Here is a 26,294-nt window from a genome sequence, read left to right on the forward strand (position 1 = left end):
TGTGTGTGTGTGTGTGTGTATGTGAGACCACCTTCCTTTTATTTTTATTTTATTGGATGAGAGAAGAAATGGAACCCAAGTGACATCGCATGAACTTCAGGAGAAGACTTGAGATATCATTAGAAACGGCAACGTAAACTAGCTTAGATCACACTGGTCATGTGCAAAAATCCAAAAATCATTTAAGGAAAAAAAAAATGAAGCAAGAAGAATTCTTAGTTTCAGTCAGGATAGATCACCTAAAATCAGGCTTCCGTGTCTGTAAAAGTCATATCATTTCTTCACTAATTTTTTGCTTTGGTGCCCCTTTTCTATAGATGATTATCTCACTTTCTTCTTAAATTTCATGAATAACGTCATAGTTTTAATGTTTTATACATTATTTTGATTCTTTATTTGGTATCTTCTTGCCACCTTGCACCTTAGGCTTACCATAAATCGATACCTATGATAGTTTCTATCATGCCTCGACAGAACAAAAAATAATAACAAACAGCTGCAAATTGAAGCAAAAGCTCCACAACAAAAGTTGCATCTCATTGTATTTGAACAGGGTCAGGCAAGTCCAAAATACAATGGAATCATTTTAAGATTTCTAATAATGAAAATTTTCAGTCTGCAGACCTTAGCATTCAAGATTGAACAATTGAAAGTCTAATCAGAAATGAACACAATTTAGCTTACTTTCATAGCAACAGGCAACACCAACCCCCATGCTTCAGGTGTAAATGGTCAGTTGGGAACCTGGAGAATAGACAAGCAGGAGTCCTTGCACTATCAATACGGTTTGGCAGAAAGTCTTCTTAATTTGTAAAACTCGTGCGAGTGCATAACAAGAACAACAATGCAATGTAGAGCGAAACAAATAAAATGCAATGTGCAACCAATAAAATTATGCAAATTCTTACAGGAATAACCAATGGCTGGAGAAAAGAATATCAAAAAATTTTAGATGCAACATCACTTGAAGCTTCCAAACTGTTGTTGGCCAAATGTTGAAAAGCTCCCACTTGTTCCCATTGTAGTTGATGGAAACCCGGACCTACCAAGACCAGTGCCCATGCCCATGGCTCTCCCCATGTATGCTGAACTTGGAAGTCCTTTTTCCTTCTCATCAGGGCCATCACCAAGCCCCCCAACAATCCCAATATCTGCTAGATTTACCTTCTTGGCTGCAATTGCAATAGAACACCACGTAAAAAAAATATAGAAGTCAGATTAATGTTGCCACACGTAAAAAAAATATAGAAGTCAGATTAATGTTGCCACAAGACACTAATGCTCTATAGTTTCATCCTGATGATTTCCTCGTGTGTGAAAATGACATACAGTAAACACAGTTGAGATTTTTCTTTTAGTGAAAAAATGGTAAACTTGCAGATGCATCAAATACAACAGCTATATAACCCCGTATAAATGTATATCTGATATCAAACCAACATCTAACAATCTGATATGAAGCTTATAAAACAGTGTCGTGGATATTGAATATTTTTGAGGATTGCTTGTCTCCTCTCCAAACCAAGAACCATTATTTGCCTATTTCTATATCTTACAAGACCAAACAAAATCTCACAATGAATTTTCTATCTCCATATCCTCTAGCAACATAATTCCCAAAGTTTCCCGTAACACACCCATCTATTGGTATCAAACAGTAGAGGACTCAAGAAAACTAAGATAAAAGCTACCATAAATATCTCAAAATTTTGCACTGATAGCAGATGCAGCAGCTGAGAGAAGATATGGGAAAAAAATTCATGCTGCCAACTCAAATGGATGAAATAACAAACAACTCATGCACTTTTAGATGTGTTTGTATGCCCGCTTGCATGCAAAAATTAGTACTAGAAAAAAGGTCATATTCAACCATGGCAAGAACTCGGAAATTAATACTGTGATCCTCAAGTCACAGGTACGTTCAGGGTGCTGTTACATTAGAATCGATGATTTAATTCAGTAGCAGAAAACTACCAAATTTTGTGGTGATGTCCAATCAGTCACCCTACCTTAGATGCTATCTCAAAACTAGGACAGCTTAAAAAGAAATCTCTCTGAAGACATTCAATTTGCTATAGAACCATGTATGATTGTTGGATTTGGAAACATGCATTAGACAGGAGAAAAATTTTTTCATATGAGTGTCATAAGGAATGCAAAACAAGTCATGACATAGCAAAAAAGCAAGTTTATATGTATCAGGCTGCAACCTCCAGGTAAAGAAAATTTGTTGCTATGTATTTTAAAAATGACTAAACAATCCAAAATCACTAAAAAAATTAATGATGAGAAATGAGAGGAGAAACTCACGTGCAGTTATATTCAGATCAATTAGTCCACGGCTCAAGGAATCAGCCCATATTCCAGACTTAACCTGAAAAGTGTCTTTGAGGGCAGGCTTGGATGCTTTTAAAGACGTCTGCTCCAGGTTGTTGAGGCTGTTATTTGTAGAATGCTGTAAAGGTTCTGTAGTTGCTGCTTCAGTATGAGAGGTGAAATCACCAAAAGTCTCATCCAGATTGTTTGGGCTGCTGGTTGTAGAATGTTGTGAAGGTTTTGTAGTTGCTGGTTCAGAATGAGAAGTCAAGGCACCAAATGGGTCAGAGCCCTCAAAATTGTCTAATGGAATTGCAGCAAAAGGATCAAAGACTTTGGTGCTTGCAGGCTCAGAAATGGGAGACTTTGTTTCAGAGGACAAGCCTGGGTCTGGTGCCGGAAAAAAGTCCACATTAGTTGAAGGAAATGCAGCAGGAATTGCAGGTTGACTGGCAAAGAGATCAATGCTGCTCTGCAGTAACAATGAGTAATATACAACATTAAAAAAACCTTGAATTAAATAATTTTCATCTGCAAAAAGAACACAGGCTGCAAATGATGTTGCCCAAATATTTTCTCTGTTAATGGCGATTGCGCACTGGTATTATTGGAAGTTCAACAAAAGAAACTTTAGCTACCAAAAGAACAGAAAACTTTTAACTGCCAAAAGAACAGGAACTGGTGTTACTGCCCTAGTCTCATGAGGCTACTAGAACTTAATAAGCTTGAATTCAACCACCTTGTTAATGGAAAAATAGTAAAACTAACCTGGGTATGAGAAGTTGCTGTTGCTTCGGCTTGAGGTGAGGCCGATTGAAAAGTTGCATCAGCAAAAAGATCAACTTCAGTTGTTGCAGGATTGCTATGCATGGTTGTCTCTGTTGGAAGAGAAACTAGTTCATCCATAAGGTTGCCCACTAAGCTTTGTCCAAATAGATCAACCTGGCTAGAGCTTGTATTAGCTGATCCTGTGAAATAAAATAGATGGACTACCAATAAGAAGCTCATCATAAACTTATTTACTTGAAGTCTAAAATCTATGAGCCGCAAATCATCACAGATTAGCTTAACCAATATCAGCAGATAACATGTTTGCAACATTGAGGCCTAAGAAATGAGCCTACATGCACATTAAAATAATCAGAAATAAAATCAGTCACCTCAAGATACTCCGCTGTGATGTCGCCTCATGGATACCATCGCTTATGAAAAGTAAACTGAACTGCCTTACAACCATGCAATTCATATTTTGGGGAAAAAATATTTCTAGATCAAAAGGATTCCAAACAAGCATGATATTGCTTTAAGCATGACAATTGTGCATATGATTGAAACTGAAAAATGGGTCCAAATCTGAAAGAAGACTAATAAGTTATAACATGCAGTAAACTTTGTACATAAAGTTGGCAGAAAGACAGAAGTGGAAAAAAAAAAAAAAAACAGGTGGAATAATAAAAATCAAGGTTGATGGTTAGTTTTAGCATTGAGATTCAGGAAAATATCTGAAAACCAAAAATTATAGCTATCTTTTTAAGTAAATGATTTATTGTACCAAAGATTTTAATCTTGAAATAGTATGCAAATTGCAATGACAGAATGGGCTTAACTTTGGCTGCACGTTACTTGGTAAATCCATATTGGATTATAATCTGACTATATCAAGAAATATTCTCATCTGACAAATCCAGTTTAGGCCCTAAACCTAACATGATTTTGAAACAAGTTGATCGTTTAGTTGGAATCAATGGAACCACTTAACCTCAGGTAAGCTCACATGAAACAGCTCAGTTGACATCTGTAGCTTATAAATTATAAATCCAACCTGAAGCAATGTTGAATACTTTAAAGTAAATAGGCAGGTACCTCTCCAAATTTCAGACTAAAAAGAATATGTATGTAAGTCATATCAAACGCAGGATTGATGCATGACCCCAATGTTTTGCCATCTAGAGATGGAGAATGAAAAAAGAAAAAAGAAACAGGCCATGTCCTGTTTTACCTGGAGGTCCTGGACACTTGTGTGCAGCTTCTAGAATCCATGTCTGATACCTCGTGAGGCAGATACAGGTCAGACACTTGGATGCTTATCATTTTTTCAGCTTTAGAAATCACTAGAGGTCTCTTCAAACAATGAGTTTACACACTATAACAATGTTCTTTTTAGAGATTGGTCAAGATGATAGGTACAAAACAAAACTTTGCAATATATCATTTTCTTAAAATCCTAAAGCTTATTTATCCTTCCTTTATCTTCTTTTTTCTTTCCCCCTCTTTTTAAGCTTGGCAATTGGACATGTGTCTGCAGCCGATTCTCATGAGGGAGTGTGACAACAATTTTCTGGTTAGTCTTAGATAGCTATAATTTTATTGTTGCAATAAATCAACAAGTGAGACTCCCATAAGTGGAAATAATACCATCAATGTGTTTGAGAGATATCATAATATCACTTATCTATTTAATTCTGGGAAGTATTCAAGTATAAATAATCATATCACTTTGCTTTGGAAAGAATATAGACAAAAAGTATCGAAAATGCACTATTCTTTTTCTCATTCTCCTCTTCAGGTTGAAAGCTTAGTTCCCTTGATCTATATTTTGCAGTATTTTTATTTGATTTATTCATTGTGCAAGCATTGATACACAAACCATTCACAAAATATATGAATCTTACTTATCAGAATCTAATCAAAGCAGGTTTAAGTTCTATAACTTATGCAAATATGCTAGTAAAAAAGAGATATTTCTCTTTCACCATGTGAAATCAATAAATAATAACTACTCACCAGTTTTTGAAGATCCACGTGGGTCGAAGTCATCAAAATCATCCTCGCTGCTAGTTGCTTGAACAATTGGACTTTTAGGAGGTGGAGAATGGCCTGGCTTAGTTGATGGCTTTGATTTTGATGTTAAAGAATCTTGATCCCTATCCAACAAACAAATTTTAGTTGAACATTAGCCATAGGTGAAGCAGCATTAACGAGAAGATTTTTAGGTTATTTGATATTTAAGATTCATGACACAAGATTGAATTAACGCAACCATTATTTCTGTCTATGTAAACAACCAATCCCCATCTAAGGCATTTCTTTTTCCAGCCTCTTATATATGCAAGCATCAATTGATATTTTCCATAGTTGTGCATGCATCCCTTGGTAAGATAATATGAATTCTATTAGTATCTTTTAGGTAGAGGTGCTGTGATTATATATTAAAATTATCACATCTTTGAAGAACTTAATTACCCTTCTTGCAGCTTCCTAATGTAATTCCATGACATTCTTTTCATGTTGGTCATGCTAAATCAATTAGGCTGGGTAAGGTTGAGATTCCTTTTCCATATTATAGGCTATCCAAGATTGGAAAGAGCATCTGAGCCCCCCGGAGAGGCATAGGCCAGACCTTGGAAGTTATTTGTAGAAACAGGCATGGTCTTGGGAAAAGCTCAGCTCAGTCCAAACTTAGACTCTGTGAGACCCTTGTTTCACATAATTAAGTAGTATCTAAGCCCGCCAAAGAGGCATGGGCCAAGCATTGGAAGTTATTTGTAGAAGCAGGCAGAGTCTTGGGAAAAGCTGAGCTCACACCAAACTTGGACCTTGTGAACCCCGAGTTTCACATGATGTATCTAGGTCCAAAGAAGCCTAGGCCAGGCCCAGTAAATTATTTGGAGAAACGGGCATGGTCTAGAGAAAATTCAGCTCATTCCAAACTTGGCTCCTGTGAACCCACAAGCTTCACAAAATTAAATAGAAATTGGGCCCAAATAGACCTAGACCAAACCTGAAAAGTTTTTTTTTTCCCCTTTTTGGTTGTCATGGTCCTGGGAAAAGTGAGCTCGGGTCCAAACTTGGCCTCTCTGAACCCTTAGTTTTGTGTACTTAGATATCATTAGAAGACCTTAAACTTCATTGTCACAAAACCACATCATGCTCTAGATTTCCTTTCCTTTCGGCTGATCTGGTCTCTATCTCAAATGAATTACAACCAAAAACATCCCTTAAATACAACCAAAAATGCATACAAGTAATTAATCAAGTTTCAGGTAATCATAAATTTAATTGTAACATCAAAATTCTATGTGAAACCATATAACAAAAGCATAAGTTTTATAGACATGATAAAATAACCCAAATCAACAAGCAGGCATAATGTAACAAAAAGAAAAATAAAAAAGAGTACAGAAGCCTAGTTTACCTGGTTTGATGTGCTACTGCCTTCTTTGATTTGCTCCGTTCATTTTCATTAGCAACACTTCCATGTGATTCACTGTCTCGGTAATTATCTCTAAAAGTGTCACCTTCCCTTGAACCACTTAGGCTTCCATAATGATCGCTAAAGCCATCACTGCCATATGAGGCTGGACTTGATTTATATGTTATTCCAGTTGAGGACAGTCCAAAATACCTAAATATAAATACATTAGCAATCACTGATTCAGCAAAATACAGTTTAGACATGAGCACAAAAAAGATCACACAGCTAGTGTTCAGGGTCTTACTTATCACGGGTTGCAGCAGCTTTGTCTCTGGCTGCTTGTATTTTTTGTTTATCATTCAAAAGAGCTGAGATGGTTTCTGCCTTCTTTCTCACATTGATCCCAACATCCTTTCCATTAGGTTCAACATATTCAAATCCTGAAAGTGCCTTCACAAATACAAAACACATAACGAGAAGCATTTGGGAGAAAAAATTTCTCAATGGACAAGGTAAATTAATAGCTTTCTGATCCAGGGTGAAGAAGCAGTACTGAGATTTGAAAAGTATGCCCGATAATGTCATCAACTGCACGTTCTGATCCATTTGCGATCAAGTACTCAATAACAGCTAATGCCTACAAGGAAGTTTAGTGCAGCAACCTTATGGATGTTAAAACAATAAATAAAAATAGCAGATGAAGCTAAAGATCTGTTTATCCATATCAAGTACTGAGCTTTAACTATCACCTTGTACACATGACGCCATTTGGAACCAGTATCTGACAATCTTGTCCAAAGTGCATTCATGATCAACTGGCACTCAGTGCTGTGAAGAAAACATTTACAGGACTTAGAAATACAAAGACTTCAGAACGTTACTTCTCAGAAATAAAAGATATTCAAGGGCAAATCCAAATAAAATGGGAGCAGGAATTACAATTTTTTCGTCGCCTGAGCGATCTCCAATAGAGCAGATCCATGAGGACCCCAAGGTTCATCGCTAGTTGCATCAAGAACCTAAATTTTGTAATGCTGATAGATCAATATAAAGAAAGAAACACACAGAAGAAAACAGAGAGTCCAACGCCAGCAGATATGAAAATTAACAATCACTTGTACAAATAACAACTTCTTCCCAAATTTGAAGTTCAGCAATAATACATTCTACTCACGATCCTATGGTACCAACTCATCTCATCCAAACTGGACGCAGAGAAGAAGCGAGTTGGCTTGCTATATCAGAATTACATGCTAAAAGGGAAAACAGTAACCGTAATCTCTTCCCCTTTTTTGCGGTCACTTTCACCATGCCGCCAAGAGAACTTTCAGCTCAGTTCTCCGAGATCAAGACTAAACATTCTTTAATTTTATTTAATCGTTTTTTTTTTCAGCAGGGTAACAAAATTGATTTCTCCAGTACAAGCCCGTGAGATACGCTGATATCAGTACTTGAAGGATGCTCAGAAAAAAGACAATTTTCTTTCTATTATGCATATTAATCCACATTCTAAAATCGAATCCATCAGTTCATGGAGGATGGTCCTTGTTTTCTCAAATAGAGAACCATGAAATCAAGATTTGAAAGAAATTACACCGATCCGGATCGTCATTACCTAGATCAAGGCATTAAAAGCAAAATTCTAACCTTTTGTTCGATCTCCGGCACCTTCAGCACTTTAAGATTAACCTCTCTCTTTCTGAAAAATAACGGGAAATTTTTTTTAAAAAAAAATAAAGACAAAAATCTCGGGAGGGGGAAATGGAGAGGTTTCCGAACGCAAGACTTACATCTCCCGTACAGTTTGATCCAAGACCTTCATGAAATCCATTGCCGGTACGACCGAAGGAGAGGACCTCGATCTCGCCCCAAAATCTAGAAATGGAGGGAAATGGCCTGCAATCGGACTCCTTTTAGATCTGGAGAGATTCTAGGTTTTCTTGAGTCGGGGTTATGAGATCCGGTGTACCTGAAGAGGAGGAGGGACTGAAATTAACAGCGACGAGAGATTAAAGAGGGTCAGAATCTGAAATAGTCCAAGAGACGTGAGAGCATTTTTTTTTTCCCCCTTTATTATTTTGTTTTTGTTTTTTTTGGTGGTGTGGGAGCAGGGCGGTGAGGTGGAAGTGGGTTGGGAGCTGTACTTATCGAAGAGAATGGGCGGCGGACGGCTGCCAGATTTGCCCTTATCGAAAGATACAGGGATGGTGTGTGCGTAGGATATTGATGGACGGTGAGGATGCCAAACTGTGGGACGTTGCCCTGATCATGGGCCGGGCCTTGGGCCTCAACTATATTCCTTGATAGGCCGGCGTCTTCCTGGCCTATTTAAAAGTTTGACAAAGGCCCGATGTTTAAGCTCCGGTAAGGATTCCACGGTACAGTGGCAACGTTGACATTGCCAAATTGAGCATTTGAGCACCATTACAACGTATCAGACGAACCTGTCTAGAAAAGGGTATTTTAAGTATGATAACAATATGTCTACTAAACAAGAAAAGAAAAGAGAAAGGAATGACAACACACAACCTGAAGAATCCTTGTCAAACTTACATCAACTACAAAGGAATGAAGGCCTTGTGCCTTGGTTTTTATTGGATGAGTGAAACTAGCAAAAGGAAATCTTCAAGTTGTGTGATGCAAGGGTTGCTGATATTTCTCATCTGGGTAGGAGATTGGATGGATGGAAGGGACTGTTTTAGGGAAAGAGCAATGCTACAATAATATGACTTAATAAATTAGATCTCAAGTTTACAGCCATTCCAAAGAAAGTTCAGCTGATATGAGCCTAGATTTAACGCACGCAGTCCTCGTCTTTCATGGGTTGCTAATTCCAAGGACGAGTTCTTATCAGGGAGCGGCCAGCCAGATGTGTGGCCCTTTCTATCATGTGAGCTCTCTCACAGAGGGTTACTAAATTATGTGTGCTGGTACCATTATTATTAATCTAAATCTGTGATGGGATATGTAAGTTAAACAATTAAACTATTAGTGAAGGACTCAGTGCTTTGGCTTGAATTTTTGACTTGGTAAATGCTGGCTGGACGAGTACATGAGTGAAGTGGCTTATCTTTGGCAAAGAAATGTTGACTTGCTAAAGGCTCGCCCAAGTAGCATATCAGCATAAACAAGAATGAATCCCAACCGAAGGATTGTGAATTAATGTTTAAAATATTGGCTGACTCACATGAGAGAGCGACGGGACACCTAAAGCTCTCCCCAAGTCCTTTATATGAGATATTCATGAGAAAACTTAGGCTTTGACGCAAAATTTAGCTTGAAAAACCTGATGACCTGGCTTAAGCTTGGTTCAATTGTAAAACGTGACTGCTAAGCCTGACTCATTTACACCACCAATGAACATCAAGAAATAGCCATCCGAGTTTTCCAGCCGTAGTGCAGCGATAGTGCCCTGAACATCAGAAATGAGATATTTGCATATCCCACACCACCTGCATGGAATAGAATTAGTGATGGAAGCACTAGCAGGAAGCTCCGATAAAATTAATACGTAAGTGATCAGATGAAGATGATGTAGCACACATCTAACACTCTACCCGAAGCAAATGCAGCTAAGCGGGCTAAGGTATCGAGTAAGGGTTCAGCCCCCTCGTTCTTTTTTATTCTGTTGGATAAACCAACCGATTTATACGTCTCATATGAATATATCCAACAAATCAGAAAATAAAATTTCTCTAAAATGAACAGAAATACTGGAAGTTAATTTCTATAAGACTATCAAAATGCTCAGCAACAAATAAGACCATCCCATCCACTGCACTGTCCGCTTCCCTATAGACATAACTTACAACAAATGAGTTACAATTCTCTACCAGTTTCCAGATATCCAATAGAAGGCCTCTGGTTCTTTATGAACCTCCCTTTGCCCTGATAGAAGACTCATTATGACCTTGAACTGCACATTGTAAGTATAAACTATCATACATGGAAAATCACTGGCCAAATTTCACGGTGCTATTCAAAAATCAAAGAGATGAAGAGGATAGTTTCATTGGTCTGCATGTTGTCACTTTGAACAGAGGCCTTGTTTATATTGTTTGGTTGGAATCCAATAGGAACTGCCAGTTACAGGCTTTTTTACCAGAATTCTGAAATGCAGGCATGAGCATGCATGAGTCATGATTGCAAGAGAGAATTGAAATCATGCTAAGGCTATGGCCAAGCTATCTGTACAAAAACAAGAGAAACTGCCAAATTTACAGGAAGAAAACGAAAACAAGTTGCACTAACAAATCAATCCCACCTGGCACTAGCACCGACTTAATATTTCTCTCTTTTTGGCTAAGAACCTAAAATTTCAAGCGACCAGTACATTTTGCACACTGAAGTAGGCAATCAGGATTCAGCACCACTATTTTTCAATGATCATTGCAAATATTCAAAATCATCTGTTATTCCCACCTGCATTTTGGAACAGATGCAAAAATCAGAAAACTAAGACCAAGTTCTCACCAGAAAAAGCATCCAAACTATAAAAGAAAAATCCTAGAAAAGTTCAGGATTACTGATAGTATATGAAACAATCCATCCATATATCTTATTTGCTGATGACATGTTCCTTTATTAATAATTCAAATGATGCCAACAACTTGAGGAGAAGAGACAGTCCATTGGGTGTCATGCTGGTTAACTGCATCTGAAAATAGAGCATAGCAACGCTCAAAGAATGGTTTTAATGATAAGCATTTGATAATCAATCATTACAGCACTTAGAAAGCCTTTTAGGGCTCGTTCTTTTGTGGGTAAATATCATGGGAAAGTTGGTCAACTTTCCTATTGACCAACTTACCCATGTTCTCACAGATTTCAAGATGGGTAAATTATTTTCCATGGGTGGCATTTACCCATGAAATAGGAGGAAAATTTTACCCATCCAGGGAATGGCTAAATGATTTTCCCATCAACCGGTAGAGTGATCTCTTAATTTTATTCCTAAAATATTCTTTTTCTCGTTTCCGATGCTTCTATCGTTAATGCCTAATAACTCAGACTAATAAAATATATCTTTATTAGAAGTTGATAATTTTATTATGTTAGGATAATTTGATATAGACTAAAAGCTTAGTTTGGTACAAAAAAAATTACTTAGTTTGGTACAAAAAAAATTAAGCTTTATAAATAAATCATCAAATTTGACCCAAGAAGCATAAAGGGTATTATGGAAAATATGGATAAAGTTTAGCAACTTACCCGGGAAAGTAATAATGCAAAAGAACATGGGTAACAGATTTCAAAGCCACTTTCCCATGTATAAAAGAACATAGGTAAGTTATTTTCCTGTCTAAATGTTACCTGGGAAATACTTACCAGAAAAATATAGTTTCATGGGTAAATCTTTTACCTACAAAAGAACGGGCCCTTAAGTGGAGTTTTAGGTCTGTAAGTGCAGATAAGAGGTAATGAAGGTTTGAAATGGAAATTAGTGTCCAAGATGGACAGGAGCTGGATAAATATTGAAACTCCTGACGACCTCTAAGACAGCAATGGAAGATATTGCATCATACGGCAATAGATACATGCATTAAGAAATGTAATCACAATTCTGAAGTAAATATAATTTTAAAAAGCTAATAAAATGATAGAAACTGTGCATTGTAGATTACAATGTCACTATGGCTGGTTTTCATCTGACACTTGAGCCCAAACTGCTAGTATGTCTGAAAAATCCAATTGACAGAACTTGTATTCTCCTTGTAATAGTTAATAAAAGTCAACACTTAAAAAGCTTTATGTCATTTTAATCCATTCAGTGTTTCAAATCTTTTGGCACCATTTCCATCAAGGTTTTCTTAAAAGCAACTATGTTTTCCATCGGTTATATGCTCATGACACAACAATCTGAGTCATGGCACAGTGATGGATGCAGTGCAGGTCTGATGTGAAGGAAAGATGCACTTACCTCCTTGTACAAGTGTTCAAGTTGCTCCTTGGCTTCTGGAAAGTTGGTTGAACACCATTGCTGTAGGGTAAATATGTTGTCTGATAGATTATGTTCAGAAGCTTATCAGTTTATATAAAAGCAAAAGGTTCATCAGTAACCATACAGAAAAATCATGAGTCAAAGAAATACCTGTCCATCTGTTAGCTGCTGAATGAGCAACCTCAATTCCATTTTCTGCCATATCAGTGAAAATCAGAAGGCTGAATTTACGAAAGTGCACAAAAATGTAGTGTTGACATGGCACAGCTTCACATAACTGTGAATGCAATATCAGCACTGAAGAAGACGAAAACATTCCTATGTGGAGGAGATGAGAGATGTTCTTACTCATTGCTTCAAGTGCAGCTGGATCATTATCTGCATAGCATGCCAACTCTTCCTATAAACAGATAGCCAACACATTATTTCAACTGCAGAATTTTAATACTCCCAAAAACCTATGAGAATACGTAGGAAGGTAAGTGCATGGTACCTACCTTCAGCTTTTTATGCTGTAGTTCCACAGTCTTCAGTTCCTTTAAAGCAGCTTCTCTTTCATCCTTCATATAATAAAAATGGGTTAGATCTACAGGTCCATATTGAAGTCTTTATAGCAGGATCCCTGGATATATATAAAATGAATACACATTATAGGCTTACAGATTCCTCCCTGCCTTTCTTCAGGTGTCCCTCTGTTCAACAAGTTCAGCAAAACGCTTCCTACAGCTTGAAAGATCAGATTCCAGTTTGCTGTAAGTATTCCTTAGCTGCATAAAGCAATTACAAATTCTATAGATACAAGCATCCCAAAAACCTGATAATTGAATGTAAATATGTACTTCCTAAAGGTGAAAAGATAATACCTGATTTCCAGCACAACTAGGAAGGCTCCAAAAGTATACCTGGGAAAGTACATGTATAGGCTACATCAACAAAATATAACTAAACAATATCAAATAATTGATCTATTCTCTCAAACAAAAAAGGCATTATCGGTCCATTATAATACTAGAATACGTTCAAAGTTGAAATAAAGCAGAGAGCAAGAAAAGGTGTGGCTGATTGAAACATGATTAAAAGCCCCGTGTTAATAGATTACTAATAGATCTCATAGTACAAATAGAAAATTCCATTTCAGATTATTGGCAAAATTAGATGAGCACCAGAAGTCATCATGCAGCAATGCAAGTGCAAAATATAAGAATGTATTACCACCTAAACTTATGCACAAAGTTTTATAAAATGATCAGGAAATTTAGGGAAACTAGCCAACAAACTTTGTTTTGTTTCTACATTTTCAGTTTTATCATATTGGCATATCCTGTGCATCATAAAGTAGACCTAGTCTTGATCAACTACTCAGATGTCAAGATTTGGAAAATGTAGTGCCGAATAATCATCAGTGCAGTAGCGACCATATTCACCTACACATTCCCCACCCCCCCCCCCCAACACACACACAAAAAAAAAAAAAAAAAAGAAAAGAAAACGTGAACCCACAGAAGTGCCTATTTTATCCTTCAGAACCAGGTCATCATCCACTAGACTTTGGACAACATCTTCACAGACTGGCTGATCACACCCTTCTTAGGACCCAATTTCTCAAGCTCTTTAAGCTGACAAACAAAACAGGAAAAGAGAAGGTCAGAATTTGATCGTAAATTAGAAAACCAAAAAGAACAAATATAGACAGGCAGTTGAAGATAAAACCCATTACAGTTGAAGCTATAACATATATGGAAAACATTTGTGAGATATAATAAGAGATGGACCGGTTGAATTTTAATCTTTGAATCTTATAGTGTAAAATTTTGGAAAAGATGACAATTAATGAAACTTGATATCACATCCTGGATCTCTGAGCAGAGGAAACAAATCTATGTTTCACCATGCATGTATGACAAATTGGATTGCTCCAGAACAACTTAGTTAAAACATATCACACCTTGCTCTGATGAAAGGTGAAGATAAGTAAATGAAAAGCAACTATTTTAGCACATCAACCACAATGATAATCAACTGTGGATCTTTCTTGACTCTCTTTTTCAAAGCTCATGTACTCTCTTAATATGATGAACCAGCAAGGGTATGTCCCTAGCAGAGGGCCAAGCAATATAACTGGCTGAGTAGAAGGGGTAGGCAGAAGAGGCAATGAAGTTAGATTACGCCAGCCACAACAGAATTTGCAATTTAATCATAACCATACTGATAATTATCTAATCATTACTCGAAATCCTAAATGAAATGTAATATTCAAACTACTACATTATAACTACACCTCAATTGGACGATCAAAATGAGCTCCCCGCCCAAATTCTATGCAAATTAGTTCTTTAGCCACCATTGTAACTCGAAAACATGGATTAACCATTGTCTAACCTGTAACTAATCCAAATCATGATCATCGAAGCCATTGTACTTCATCGAAATCAAAGAAGCTCCTTAATGAAAAAAGCAAGCAAGTAAATCTGAATGTTCTTATACAAGACTCGTTCCTTTGACACAGTCAGATTTAGGATTGAGGTATGAATATGATCCATCACAATTGGAGATAATTTTATCACTAGCTGTCAACTTGATGTGAACACTCTAAATTAGGCAGTTTTGAGCAAGTGTGGGGCCTACCACAATACTAAATGGCACAAATTGATCAAAAACAATAAAAACTCCTTTATAAAAAACCAAAACTACAACCAAAAGGCATTCTCCTAAAAATGTGGCATCACCACTATGCATGCTTCATTATTTACATTAATACCACTAGGGCTTCATCTACCATCACCACCATAATTTCCATATCCTTTCAAACAACTTCCATGGGATGTTTGATCTCCCCCTTTATCGTGGCCTGTTAGATACAAAATTCGTCTATCTCCTTGTCAAAGCCTCATCATAACTTTGCTGCTTACGCCTATTTGATCTCAAATAATTAACCACCACTTTATCCTTAATGGTGCAACTCCTGTTCTTTTTTCTAAGGAAATCATTTCTGATTATCCTTTTTATACAACACATTTCTAATGATGCATGGATTGTGCATGCCACTTTTGTGAACAAACCGAAGTTAAGGATACATCTAAAGACTAGAGTTTCAAATAAGATGAACGTTATAAATTGCAGTTATAAAACAAACAAGATATTGAGCTGCATGCACATGGACAACAATATATTGTGTGCAAGTTATAAACTCATTTTGTACACAAGCCTCCAGTCAAACTAATCAAACAACATGCTTAAGATCATGGACCAAAACCTTCCAATATTATATTTATGAAAGAGGATGACCATCCTAGTAATGTATCAGTTACTATCATGATACCAAACTAAAAGTGACAGATCAACCAACCCAAAAACTTAAGAATGAAGACTACATAAATTGGGATACTCACAAGAAAGAAGTCCTGGGACTCATAAAAGATTTGAAGAATCTGCTCACGTTTCTCCTCCAAAGAGAGGCCTCTTTTCTTTGACTAAGAAGCACATGTAGAATAATAGGTTAGACTTCTAAATCACAGATGAGAATGCAAAAGATACATATGCATTACCAAGGGTTGCCTTTCCAAATGAGACATAGGGCATTGAAAGCAGACATTCGTGCAGAGAAAATTACAGAACATATATGCATTGTCCTATGCATGCAAAACTAGAGTCTAATGTTCATGATCCTCTGATCAACAACTATGCTTATTTTCTGTTTTCCAAAGGCTATTACCTGCAGTTTCCTTCTTCCCCAATCTTTTTCTCAGACTGATTTTGAACTTTCAAATGTGCAAGCATATTCCTGTATTACTTGACCACGTCGTTCTCTAGTGTTAGTAGTTGCATCTCTAGCCATATGAACATGACATGAGATGGCATAAGACTCTTTAACACTTTGACAAACAATTTGAAGTGTCCTATTAATGGACAATTAAGTGTGACACGTCCACTTTCAACTAGTTCCTTTAGGATAAAGTACAGTAGCAGGCAAGGTCGTGTAATACTTCATATATTTATTTAAGCTAACACACACCACACACACATATATAGTACTGTATGTAGATCTGTATTGGGTTTTGGTCACTGGTGTCTAAATCTTTGAGATAATAATAGAAGTATTTTTCTAGAACATATTTATCCTGTAATAAGAATTAAAAGTTATTCCCATTCTCTTGAATGAAGTGTGATCCATACAGATGGAGCCTGATCTACATGGATGGTTTTTCTCCCCATCATCTTAGCTAAATTCTTTCAAGCTATCATGAGTTCAACTTATTATATTCTATAAGCTGTTTTTGAACCTTACCAAACCCAATGAAACTTTCTTGACTACTTCCCTCCTTCCGGATTTTTTTAAGAAACCATTTAGTTGCATGTAAGGAGGGTACTTTCAGATAAAAATGTAACTTTCAATATATTTAATTGTTAGGGAAGTCACAAGAAATGATATGATAAATTGTCACTTTCTCCATATGTTGAGCAGAAAATGTTTCCTGCCAGGATCACCATCCAAAGCTCTCTCCTTCATCCCATCTTGTCCATACAGCAGCTCCAGCATCGCTTCCCACCAACCATCACCACCCCTTCTAGAAAGTTAATTTCACCACTAGTGATCACAACACTTCCTAAGAGGTTCTGCCAAGTGCTAACAGCCCAATACCAGGAGATTTAATCAAAAAGGCATTCCGCATTGGTTACTTCTTTTCCTCACTTTTGCCATAAAAAAACTGAGGGTATATTTACATGCTGTAAATAAGAGGGAAAGGAAATGTAAATGAAGATTGGAAGTTGCCAATCCACACAGCTACACCATCAAATCCACACACACCCACCCACACACCCCGCTCTTTCATTTCTTTTCAATAGCATACTCAACAACCAGAGACACAGCCTAAATGATGCAACACTTTGCCTTTCTTATTCCACCACCTTAGTATCATCTATCTAACGTCTCATTCCATTTCTTCCCTTCCAGCTTACGTGAACAACCATAACTACCACTCTACCAGCCAACATTGCATACTAGAAACTTATCCCTACTCTAACTTTAGAATTGACCATACTCTTATCTCCATTTACACCTTTGGAGTCTTTATTGAAACTGGCGCTATGTTTCACTGTCAAGAATGCCAAAGCAAAAGAAAGTGAGATAAATTATGTATCACTTTAGATAAGCCCCTAGATTCAGACATTTCCTGCCCTAAAATTGTCTTCCTTCACCTAACTTTCTCAGCAACCAGCCATTGCATAGAGGCATCGTATTTTCTCTTCATCAAACAATTCCAACCCATTCCTAGATCGTATCTCAGATTAGGCCATAAGAACTAGGAAAAAATAAGTGGGACAAAGGAGTAGCTAATTGGGAACCGTCCACCATTAATCTCCTGTGGCTCCCCGATCTATAGATCGCACACGCTCTTACTCCATCTTGACCCAAATCAAGAATCAAAACATGATAGAAAACATTCTTATCTCTTTAAAAAAAAAAAAATCAAAAAGTGCATCAAGAAACCCTAACTGATGATGATTTCTGGCGCACAAAAAGAATAAATTAATATATGAATGAATAAATAAGGCGATTGAGAGCGATCCGAGGGAGGAGAGATGGGATCGATGGAGAAATAATTAAAAATCAGATGATGTGAATAAAAGACTCGGTCGAGGAAATGTACCATCGAAATGGCTGGGAGCCACACGAGCAACGAGAGGGGAGTCCGGTCGTAAAGAGCAAAGGCGGTGGAGGCGATGATGTTGGCGGGAGTTCGAGAATGTTCGGCTTTGAAGCGCTTTCCTTTTTCTTTTTAATTCCACTCCCGATCGTTTGACGCGGCAAACGGTAGATTAGCAGGATTCGGGAAACGATGGTCTGGAAAAATATTTTATTTACACTTTAAAATATAAAAATATATAGATAATAATAATAAATTGTTAAAACATGAACTTGGGTCGCGGTTCCTCAGGGATCCATTTATCTGAATTAGTACATCATTGCATAGTTTACAATAGCACCAAATAGAGAATCTTCGTCAGGAAGGATTGGGTCATAGTCATGGGCTAAATTCGGAACAAAACATTTAGAGATCCATCCTCTATTTCACGATATTTGGAAGTTCTTTCATCACATTACTACATCGCCTGTCCGATCTATATTTTGAAAGACAAACAGCGATGTAGATTAGATTATTTTTTTTATTATCGAGCATATCGAATATTAGACTTATATGAAAATGACGCTTGTTTTTGGATCCCGTGAGATATTTTATATTTTAATTTTCTGAACTATATTAAAATGATGTAATGGTCTATTTGTATCAAAAAAAAAAAAAAATCAAATAGAATATGCTTCATGGAGCATTGACTATTTTTAAATAGATAATTTTTTATTTATAAAAAAAAAAATTTATACTACTATATAAATATCTGTACAATTATAGGCAATATGCATGTAGTAATCCAAAAAATAAATATTATTAAATAAAAATTAAAATTAAAATGTAAGATATAGGGTGCAGTTATTGGAGAGAAAAATAGAGATAAAAATCAAATAATTCTGGTAGAGAAAAATATGTTAGAATGGAGCAAAATAAAATTTGGAGCATTAAAGATATCTTATTGGATGTGGGATTGGAATGCAGAAAAAATGATTTAGAATATTCTAATTATCTTTTTTTTATTTTAAACTATTTATATTGATTATTGTATATGAAAAGTTTAATTATGAATCAAATAATGCTCCATTCAAGGATAAATTAGACAAGACTCAAAGAACCCTGCGCTCTTTTTAATATAATATATACCTTGAATCTCTCTCACCCTTATCTCTGGTTCATTGCAGCACTCGGTGATTCTAGAAGTAGAAAAGGAAGTGAAAGGCATGAGCCAGGATCTCTTCATATATTTCCAAATTGCATGTTTCACCAAAACTAGGACCCTTTCATGAAGTGGTTTAATGATGGGGTAACTCAAATTCTATGCTTCACAAAATTGTTTTTGATATCGGTTTCTAGAAACTCTTGTTGATTTGAGAATCGCATTTCCGAGTATCTATGCTCCCAATTGCTTGATTTTGCATTGCTAGCAACAGTCAGATATCGTGATGAATCCTCAATGGATTGGAAATAGACTCGAATTTTTGGTTGGATCCAAAACTAGATTAAAATCCGGTTTGAAATGATATATATGCCACATCATAATTTCTTTTAATATGGTTTAATAGATACATTCCTAATGTTGGGAGTTTGCACTTCAAATTTTCATCGCAGCAAGACTCAATCAGAAATTATCTAAGGTGAAGGTCCCTTGTGCAGTACAATTACTACTAAGAAGCTTTTGTGAAGAAGATCAAAGAAAATAAACGCCTTTGTGAAGGATAAGGGTCGGCTAAAATAAGGTTTGGGCCTACAATGGAGCAGTTCCCAGCCTCTCCATTCTCTTATTCCAGCTACGAGAAATTCTTTGTATACCATATCCGGTATTAAAAAAATACACCATCCCATGTGATTGGGCTACATAGCTATCATTTTTTCAATACGCATTTTATACATGCAGTTCTATTTTTTTATTTAAAATTTGAATAACGAAAATGTCTCTTCTCTTCTCAACAAATTATGACATCCTGATTTTCTACATAAAAAGTCATAATTTAGCCACAGGATATCATAAAGAAGAGAGGAATATTTTTTTCATTTAAAATTTTATAAATTTTAAATGAAGAAAATATCCTTCTCTTTTTATGACTTCTGAAATAAAATTAGGACATCCTGTGTAGAAAGTCATTATTTGACTGTAAGTTGTCATAATTTTTTCAGAAGAAAAGAGACATTTTCATCATTCAACATTTCAAATGAAAATGCAGAACTAAAAGCAAAAAATACACATTCGAATGCATCGTAAATTTTCAATGATAAAAATATCCTTCTTTCTTTATGACTTTCTGAAGAAAAATTATGACATTCTATACAGGAAGTCATAATTTGACTGCAGAATGTCATAATATAACCACAAGATGTTATAATTTTTTCAGAAGAAGAAGGACATTTTTATCATTTAAAATTTCAAATGAAAAAATGAAACTACGGGTATTAAATATATGTTGGAAAGTGATGGCTACGTGACCCAATCTGATGGGACGGTGCTTTTTTTTCATCAAGTGCTGTGTATAAAAAATTTCTGTTCTAACTACAAGCTCTTGTAACCAAAAAGAGACACAGACACGACATCATCTTATATATCATGGAATCAATCTGCCTCTATATATATCTCATTAACCTAATAAAACAATGGGATGCACCTTAGGGCATGTTTGATTGGGCAGAGTTGGATTCTAGAATGGAAATAGGTATAAGTGATTCCCATTCTATTTATTTAAGAGAGTTCCATTTCTATTTCCATTACAAAGGGAATGGAAAATGCTTTAATCCCTCAAAATATAATTTCTATTTTTTCTAGTATTCAAATGTTATTCTGTTTTCAATTCCTACCACGAATCAGGTGAGTGACCTTTATCCATGTCAATCCATTACAATTCTAATTCTGATCACAAACCAAACATACCTTTAATTCTTTTATTTATATTTTTTTTTTTTGAGAAAAAAAAAAAGAAAAAGAGCAATTTCCACCGTTCATGTGATAAACGTACGAAAGTTTGATGGAGCAAATTTCGAGAGTATCTTGTTTGACCTCCGACAAGAAATGATGGATTTTATGTAGGTTGGGTCTATATTAAGCTAATTCACATTAGTTCTATGCCACGTGACCGATATGCTCTTGATCTAAATCTCTAGCTGGCTGGACGATTTCTATTGCATGCTCCTATTTTTCTTTATCTTCGTTTAGTTAATGTGACAGATACGTGAAGGCTTGGTGGAGCAAATTTTGAGAGTATCTAATACATTGTTTGACCTTCTAATCAATTGCCATGCATGCTTGCTTCTTCTTTTGAGAAAAGAGGATGGCATGCTCCCTTGCTTGCTCCTCCTTTTGATGAAAGAGGAAGAGGTTACCTTTGTCTACATGATTTATCGAGATAATAAACATTTATTGATGGAGATGAGATGCAAGCCTGGATCACTAGTGTCCAACCTCAAACTGACTTTACTGATAGAAACTTAGTAGGCACGGCATTGACATGTATACTTTAGTTTATCAGTCTATCCACATGTTTGTTTTGTATAATGTATTCCTTCTTTTTGGATGAAATAAACATTGGCAACCAAAATCATGGACATGATTCAAGCTCAGAGCTTGCCGGGTGGTCGCTAGATTAACAGTCAAGCTATGGTCCCAGGCTGATGGCTGAGACTTTGGGAGTTTTATACCAAGAAAAATGTTTTGCGTATAAATTAAGGCTTGGGAGGTTGGTGAAGATGGATGCTTCTTCTTGCTGGACCATATCCAACTTTGGATGCCAAACAATGAACAAGTCAATGAAGATAGACATAACAAATGCAGCAGCAAGTCTTTTTCTTTTTCCCACTTTAGATGCAAGTTCTAGTGCTGGAATCAGAAGATTGAATTAGACATAAATCAAACGATTTCGAAGGCCTATTTGATTGTCATACACCATTACATTGAGATAAATAAAAATAAGAAGCTTTTTTTTTTTTTTTTTTTCATTCAAAATGATAAAAATTGAAGTCAAATTCATCTGCCATACTCTAATTTTTTTTTTTTCTGTTGTCACATCTAATCCTAAAATTTATAATGCGCCACCTTAAACATCCAGGATCATGAAAAGATGGTTAATATTAAATCTCTCTATAACGACTGCTGACCTAACAAGACCGTTTCTTAATTCTTAACCATTGGTAGCTGCCCAGATTTCTGTCTTGAGGAAAACTAGGGATGAATATGTTAGAATAAACTTAACATCATAATGCACCTAAATAGATTTACTTAAACACCAAGATCTCCTAATGAAGGGCAAATTCTCTGCGTTGGTGGGATCGGTGGAACTAATATACTAAGGCATGTCAAGCTTTGGCTTTGAGGTAACATAATATTACAATGGTAACACATAGGTTGACCAAATCTAATGAAACTATCTTAGGTAGCATATCTACAATGCCCCAATGAAGCCTATGAATAAACAAAATTATTGTCTGATTATTATCTTTGGGGCCATAACTCATTTCAGAAATTAAAAAAAAAAAAAAAAAAAGTTAGATATACCAAGTCAATATTTCCTTCTTGATGATACAATCCTCTTAAATCTCAATACACGTCGTTTCTTGTTATCTTCATTTCACCCCCGTGTGCAACGTTATTATTGACTTTACCGGTCATGGATTTACCACCTTGTCTTCGCAGTAACATCGACAACAGCGCTATACTACAACATTTGCCATCGATCACTTTCAAACCTCTTTTTTCGTTGAGAACCAGGTAAGAAGGACCCCTTCTCCTTTCCACATCACCAACTCATAGGGAAGACATGTTCCAGTTTGTCATGGTTTCAAGTCTCTAGATTCTTATTTCAGCTTCTACATCATCTCCTATGTCTCTGCTACCATCCTTTGTTCACACTTGCACACCTCAACCAAAAGAAAATGTCCAAATTTCCACTCACGCTTAATTGAAAGCAAATGCTGCACCCTTTTACTCGGTTTGATTCATGGAGCTGACGGTTTCAAAATAATGACATTTTCTATTAGAGATTAACTCTAAACTGTGACGCTTTAACCATCAAGATTAAATTTTGAAGCCATGGTGATGCTTCTACTGGAATCGAGGACTAGAAGGAGGATCCACATTATTAAATATTTAATCTACACCGACATATCATAATCAACATTTGTAATTTCCTAATCACAAAATCTCTTCAGAAAGGTTACAATCACAAAAAAATGCTGAAACTAAATATGGCCACGGTCCTCATATTAACCATCTCACGAATCTACCAGAGTGCTTCCATATCCGATGGCAGGTAGCCCACCTCGATCACAGCCGTCCGGTTGTCGGTTTAGACTGATAAGTCTTATATATGTGGGATCATTTACGTCGTTAGACAGCTGATATGATCTATGATCACAGTGTACTGCATCCATCGGATGCTCCAGAATCAAGTTGACCGGGTTCTCTTGTCCATCACTGGTCCAGAAAGAAAACTAGCCGATAGAGAAAGGAGGGGCACGGAGGAAGAAGAAAGCCAAATGGACCTTTCCTTTAAATATAAATAATAACAATAGGCAATAAGGTCGTACGCGGTCAAGCGTTGCATCTCTATAAAGCCCACACCAAACACGGTTATTTATTCTTCACACTGTTTGTGTACTCCCCACCTTGTATTCTATCTTCTCTACAGGTTGGAGTGCGTTTATTTGGCGAGAGGTTCAAGGATGGGGAGAGCACCGTGTTGTGACAAGGCTAATGTGAAGAGAGGGCCATGGTCTCCAGACGAAGATGCAGTCCTTAGAAACTATCTTCAGAAGCATGGGACTGGTGGGAACTGGATTGCTTTACCCCAGAAAGCAGGTCTTTTCTTATGTTTCTAAGCCTTTTAATCTTCCATTTTGCTCTTTCTAATGCAATAGGCTTTTTGTTTCTTGCCCTTCCTCAGAGCCATGAAGTACCATAATTATATGTCCATCAAATTCTTCTTGCTCCTACTTCACATTTCACTATTAGAAGAAACATTAGGTTTCTTTTCATACCATGATTCATTCCTCCCTCTTGTCCATTTGTTGATTTTATCCAAAGTTTATTAGCAAAATTGTTTGAGGACTGTTTACCAAAGTAGCTGTCTCCTAGTTTTCTTCGTCCATTTACAATAATTTTTTTTTCCTTACTCTATGTGTGCGTGCTCCACCTGACTCAAAACTCATTCACTTATCCCTTATTTCAGGCCTCAAACGTTGCGGCAAGAGTTGCCGCCTCCGATGGCTCAATTATCTCCGGCCAGACATCAAGCACGGCGGTTTCACTGAGGAAGAAGACAACATCATTTGCACTCTCTACAACAAAATTGGAAGCAGGTATTACATCCTCTCCAAACATATGTAATCTAACCTTTTACTTCAAATAATTTGATTCATTTTGCTAAAAATTTTTCTTGGGCTATATTGAAATAGGTGGTCTGTTATTGCTTCCCAGTTGCCAGGAAGAACGGACAATGATGTCAAGAATTATTGGAATACTAAGCTCAAGAAGAAGATGATGGCTAGCAACGTCACCTCCACCTCAACACCACCATCCCAACCTAGTGTCCTCCCGGCCATCAAGACTGAGGACCATGGCAGCGGCGCTGACTCTTCGAAAAGCCTCGGGACAGACTATGGCTTCACTTATGACTCCCAGAAGTTGTACACAGAGATCACACAGTTCTCCATGATGGGCCTGATGGAGCAGCCTGATTTCAGTGGGAGCGCGATCATATCACCACCACCAGAAGATATCTCGATAGCTTCATCGTCTATCACGGTCGACAGCAACAGTGGCAATGGCTACATTAATTGGTCCACCGATGGAGTTGTTGGTGATGATGCACTCCTCTTTGGTGACTTTTTTGGTGGCTATGGCTTCCAAGAGGGGATGGGAGTGGTGTCCCCATGCTATTATTCAAACTTAAACAGCATGTGAGAGCTTATGAGATCAAGCCACAACAGTTGTATCAGGATCACATACTCATAGCCAAGCCATAGGATAGAGGAAGCCAGTTAGAAAGATCACAGAAGTAATAGAATTGGCATGCTGGAAACCTTGATGTAGATGAAGACAAAAGGATTGGATTTTAGATGAGCTTGACATCTAACTCTTGTTCTTGGTGTTACCATTTCAATTCTCTATAATTAATTAACTTCTATAATGTCTACATTTGAGACCTTGTCTGCATCCTGGTCTTCTGGGCCCTTGCAATGAAATGTACGTGAGTGAGCCTATGGTCAGCAGGACTGCTAACCTCTGGCCACTGCTCAGAGGTCACGAAACTTGCATGGATAGTGGAATGGCCGGTTCAAAAGCTTAGGAAAGAAAGGAAACGTAGCCATCAGACGTTTTCAAAGCTCCCCCAAGATTCCCTCTTCCATTTTACTTTATATTTGCCACTTGGTTTGTCACTTTATTTAAATATCAGTAATATAACGGGGCTATATGTACTTCTTATTTATTTATTTATTTTATCTCTTGCTGGTCTTAGCTTTCTTTCATGGAAGGACAACGTGGATGCTGGAATATGTCAAAGCATCACCTTCACAGAACCTTCGGTCAAGCTTGTCAAATTAAATTATTCATTTCTCGGAGGTGGTCAATTCTTATAGAGTCTATATATATCCCCAAGTTTGGTATATATTTTATTCGCTTATAATAATATTGAGAGCTTAATCACTGATCATTATTAGAAGTAATAATTGAGATTCCTGAGTTATGATTTTGCTGCTTGGATTTGTGTTCTAATGAAAGGATGCTGTCGAAGGGCATTTTTAACAATTTCTTTTAGTCTAATTCGAAACCCCCAGCCCGCTCCTCCGTGCTTTTCTTTGCACGAGATAACAATCATGATTTATATAAATGTATTACATGGAATTTGTGTATATAGTATAATTTATGAAGAAGAATAAGATAGTGATGTTGCACCTTCATAAACCTAGATTTAAAGGCAAGAGCTATTCATTTTGCTAGCACCTAATGGAGACTTTGTTGAGCACAATTATATGCAAAGTTTTATTCAATCCTGATAGTGAATTGTGTTGCATGTATACATGCAGTTCATCAAATTGTGCCAACGGAAAATGAAGTGGAAATATAGACTGTTGTCATATTGATAAACAACTTCTTCCTTTTAAAACAAATAATTATCCCTCGCAGCCTGTTTGCAAAGGATTTTTGAAACTTGCATGATGAAAGAAATGAAATCCTTGAACACTCTAT

General features: G+C 36.6%; 3 protein-coding genes across 3 annotated transcripts; 1 reads left to right on the forward strand and 2 right to left on the reverse strand.

Moving 5' to 3' along the window:
* Positions 1-852: 852 nt before the first annotated feature.
* Positions 853-8,630, reverse strand: LOC105047296 (clathrin interactor EPSIN 1-like). The gene is made up of 12 exons (XM_019851454.3): positions 8,481-8,630; positions 8,302-8,407; positions 8,159-8,210; positions 7,451-7,530; positions 7,261-7,339; positions 7,065-7,148; positions 6,816-6,961; positions 6,512-6,721; positions 5,101-5,240; positions 3,085-3,284; positions 2,311-2,788; positions 853-1,172 (listed from the first exon to the last, which is right to left on the reverse strand). The coding sequence occupies exons 2-12, from the start codon at positions 8,340-8,342 to the stop codon at positions 961-963; spliced, it is 1,722 nt and encodes a 573-aa protein (XP_019707013.2). The 5' UTR covers positions 8,343-8,407; positions 8,481-8,630; the 3' UTR covers positions 853-960.
* A 1,873-nt stretch (positions 8,631-10,503) lies between these two features.
* On the reverse strand, positions 10,504-18,306 carry LOC105047297 (meiotic nuclear division protein 1 homolog). Its single transcript, XM_010926168.4, is given in 12 exon segments — positions 10,504-10,933; positions 12,432-12,511; positions 12,603-12,647; positions 12,801-12,852; positions 12,950-13,012; positions 13,113-13,138; positions 13,141-13,219; positions 13,316-13,354; positions 13,953-14,014; positions 14,017-14,068; positions 15,842-15,922; positions 18,104-18,306. Coding segments are annotated over 12 exon segments (618 nt in total). The 5' UTR covers positions 18,107-18,306; the 3' UTR covers positions 10,504-10,897.
* Positions 18,307-23,683: 5,377 nt separating this feature from the next.
* Positions 23,684-25,239, forward strand: LOC105047298 (transcription factor RAX1-like). Its single transcript, XM_010926169.3, has 3 exons — positions 23,684-23,903; positions 24,274-24,403; positions 24,500-25,239. The coding sequence occupies exons 1-3, from the start codon at positions 23,768-23,770 to the stop codon at positions 25,005-25,007; spliced, it is 774 nt and encodes a 257-aa protein (XP_010924471.1). The 5' UTR covers positions 23,684-23,767; the 3' UTR covers positions 25,008-25,239.
* Positions 25,240-26,294: the final 1,055 nt, after the last annotated feature.

Source organism: Elaeis guineensis, chromosome 6, assembly GCF_000442705.2.
Source record: "Elaeis guineensis isolate ETL-2024a chromosome 6, EG11, whole genome shotgun sequence".
NCBI lineage: Eukaryota > Viridiplantae > Streptophyta > Magnoliopsida > Arecales > Arecaceae > Elaeis > Elaeis guineensis.

What these genes read in the sequence shown, in the direction of transcription:
- LOC105047296 (XM_019851454.3), bottom strand. Translation starts at nt 8,342, where the DNA reads ATGGATTTCATGAAGGTCTTGGATCAAACTGTACGGGAGAT. An exon ending in AATGGCGTCATGTGTACAAG is followed by an intron (nt 7,149 to 7,260) that starts GTGATAGTTAAA and finishes ACTTCCTTGTAG; the next exon opens with GCATTAGCTGTTATTGAGTA. An exon ending in ACGTGGATCTTCAAAAACTG is followed by an intron (nt 3,285 to 5,100) that starts GTGAGTAGTTAT and finishes TTTATTTCACAG; the next exon opens with GATCAGCTAATACAAGCTCT.
- LOC105047298 (XM_010926169.3), top strand. Translation starts at nt 23,768, where the DNA reads ATGGGGAGAGCACCGTGTTGTGACAAGGCTAATGTGAAGAGAGGGCCA. An exon ending in TGCTTTACCCCAGAAAGCAG is followed by an intron (nt 23,904 to 24,273) that starts GTCTTTTCTTAT and finishes CCCTTATTTCAG; the next exon opens with GCCTCAAACGTTGCGGCAAG. An exon ending in TACAACAAAATTGGAAGCAG is followed by an intron (nt 24,404 to 24,499) that starts GTATTACATCCT and finishes ATATTGAAATAG; the next exon opens with GTGGTCTGTTATTGCTTCCC.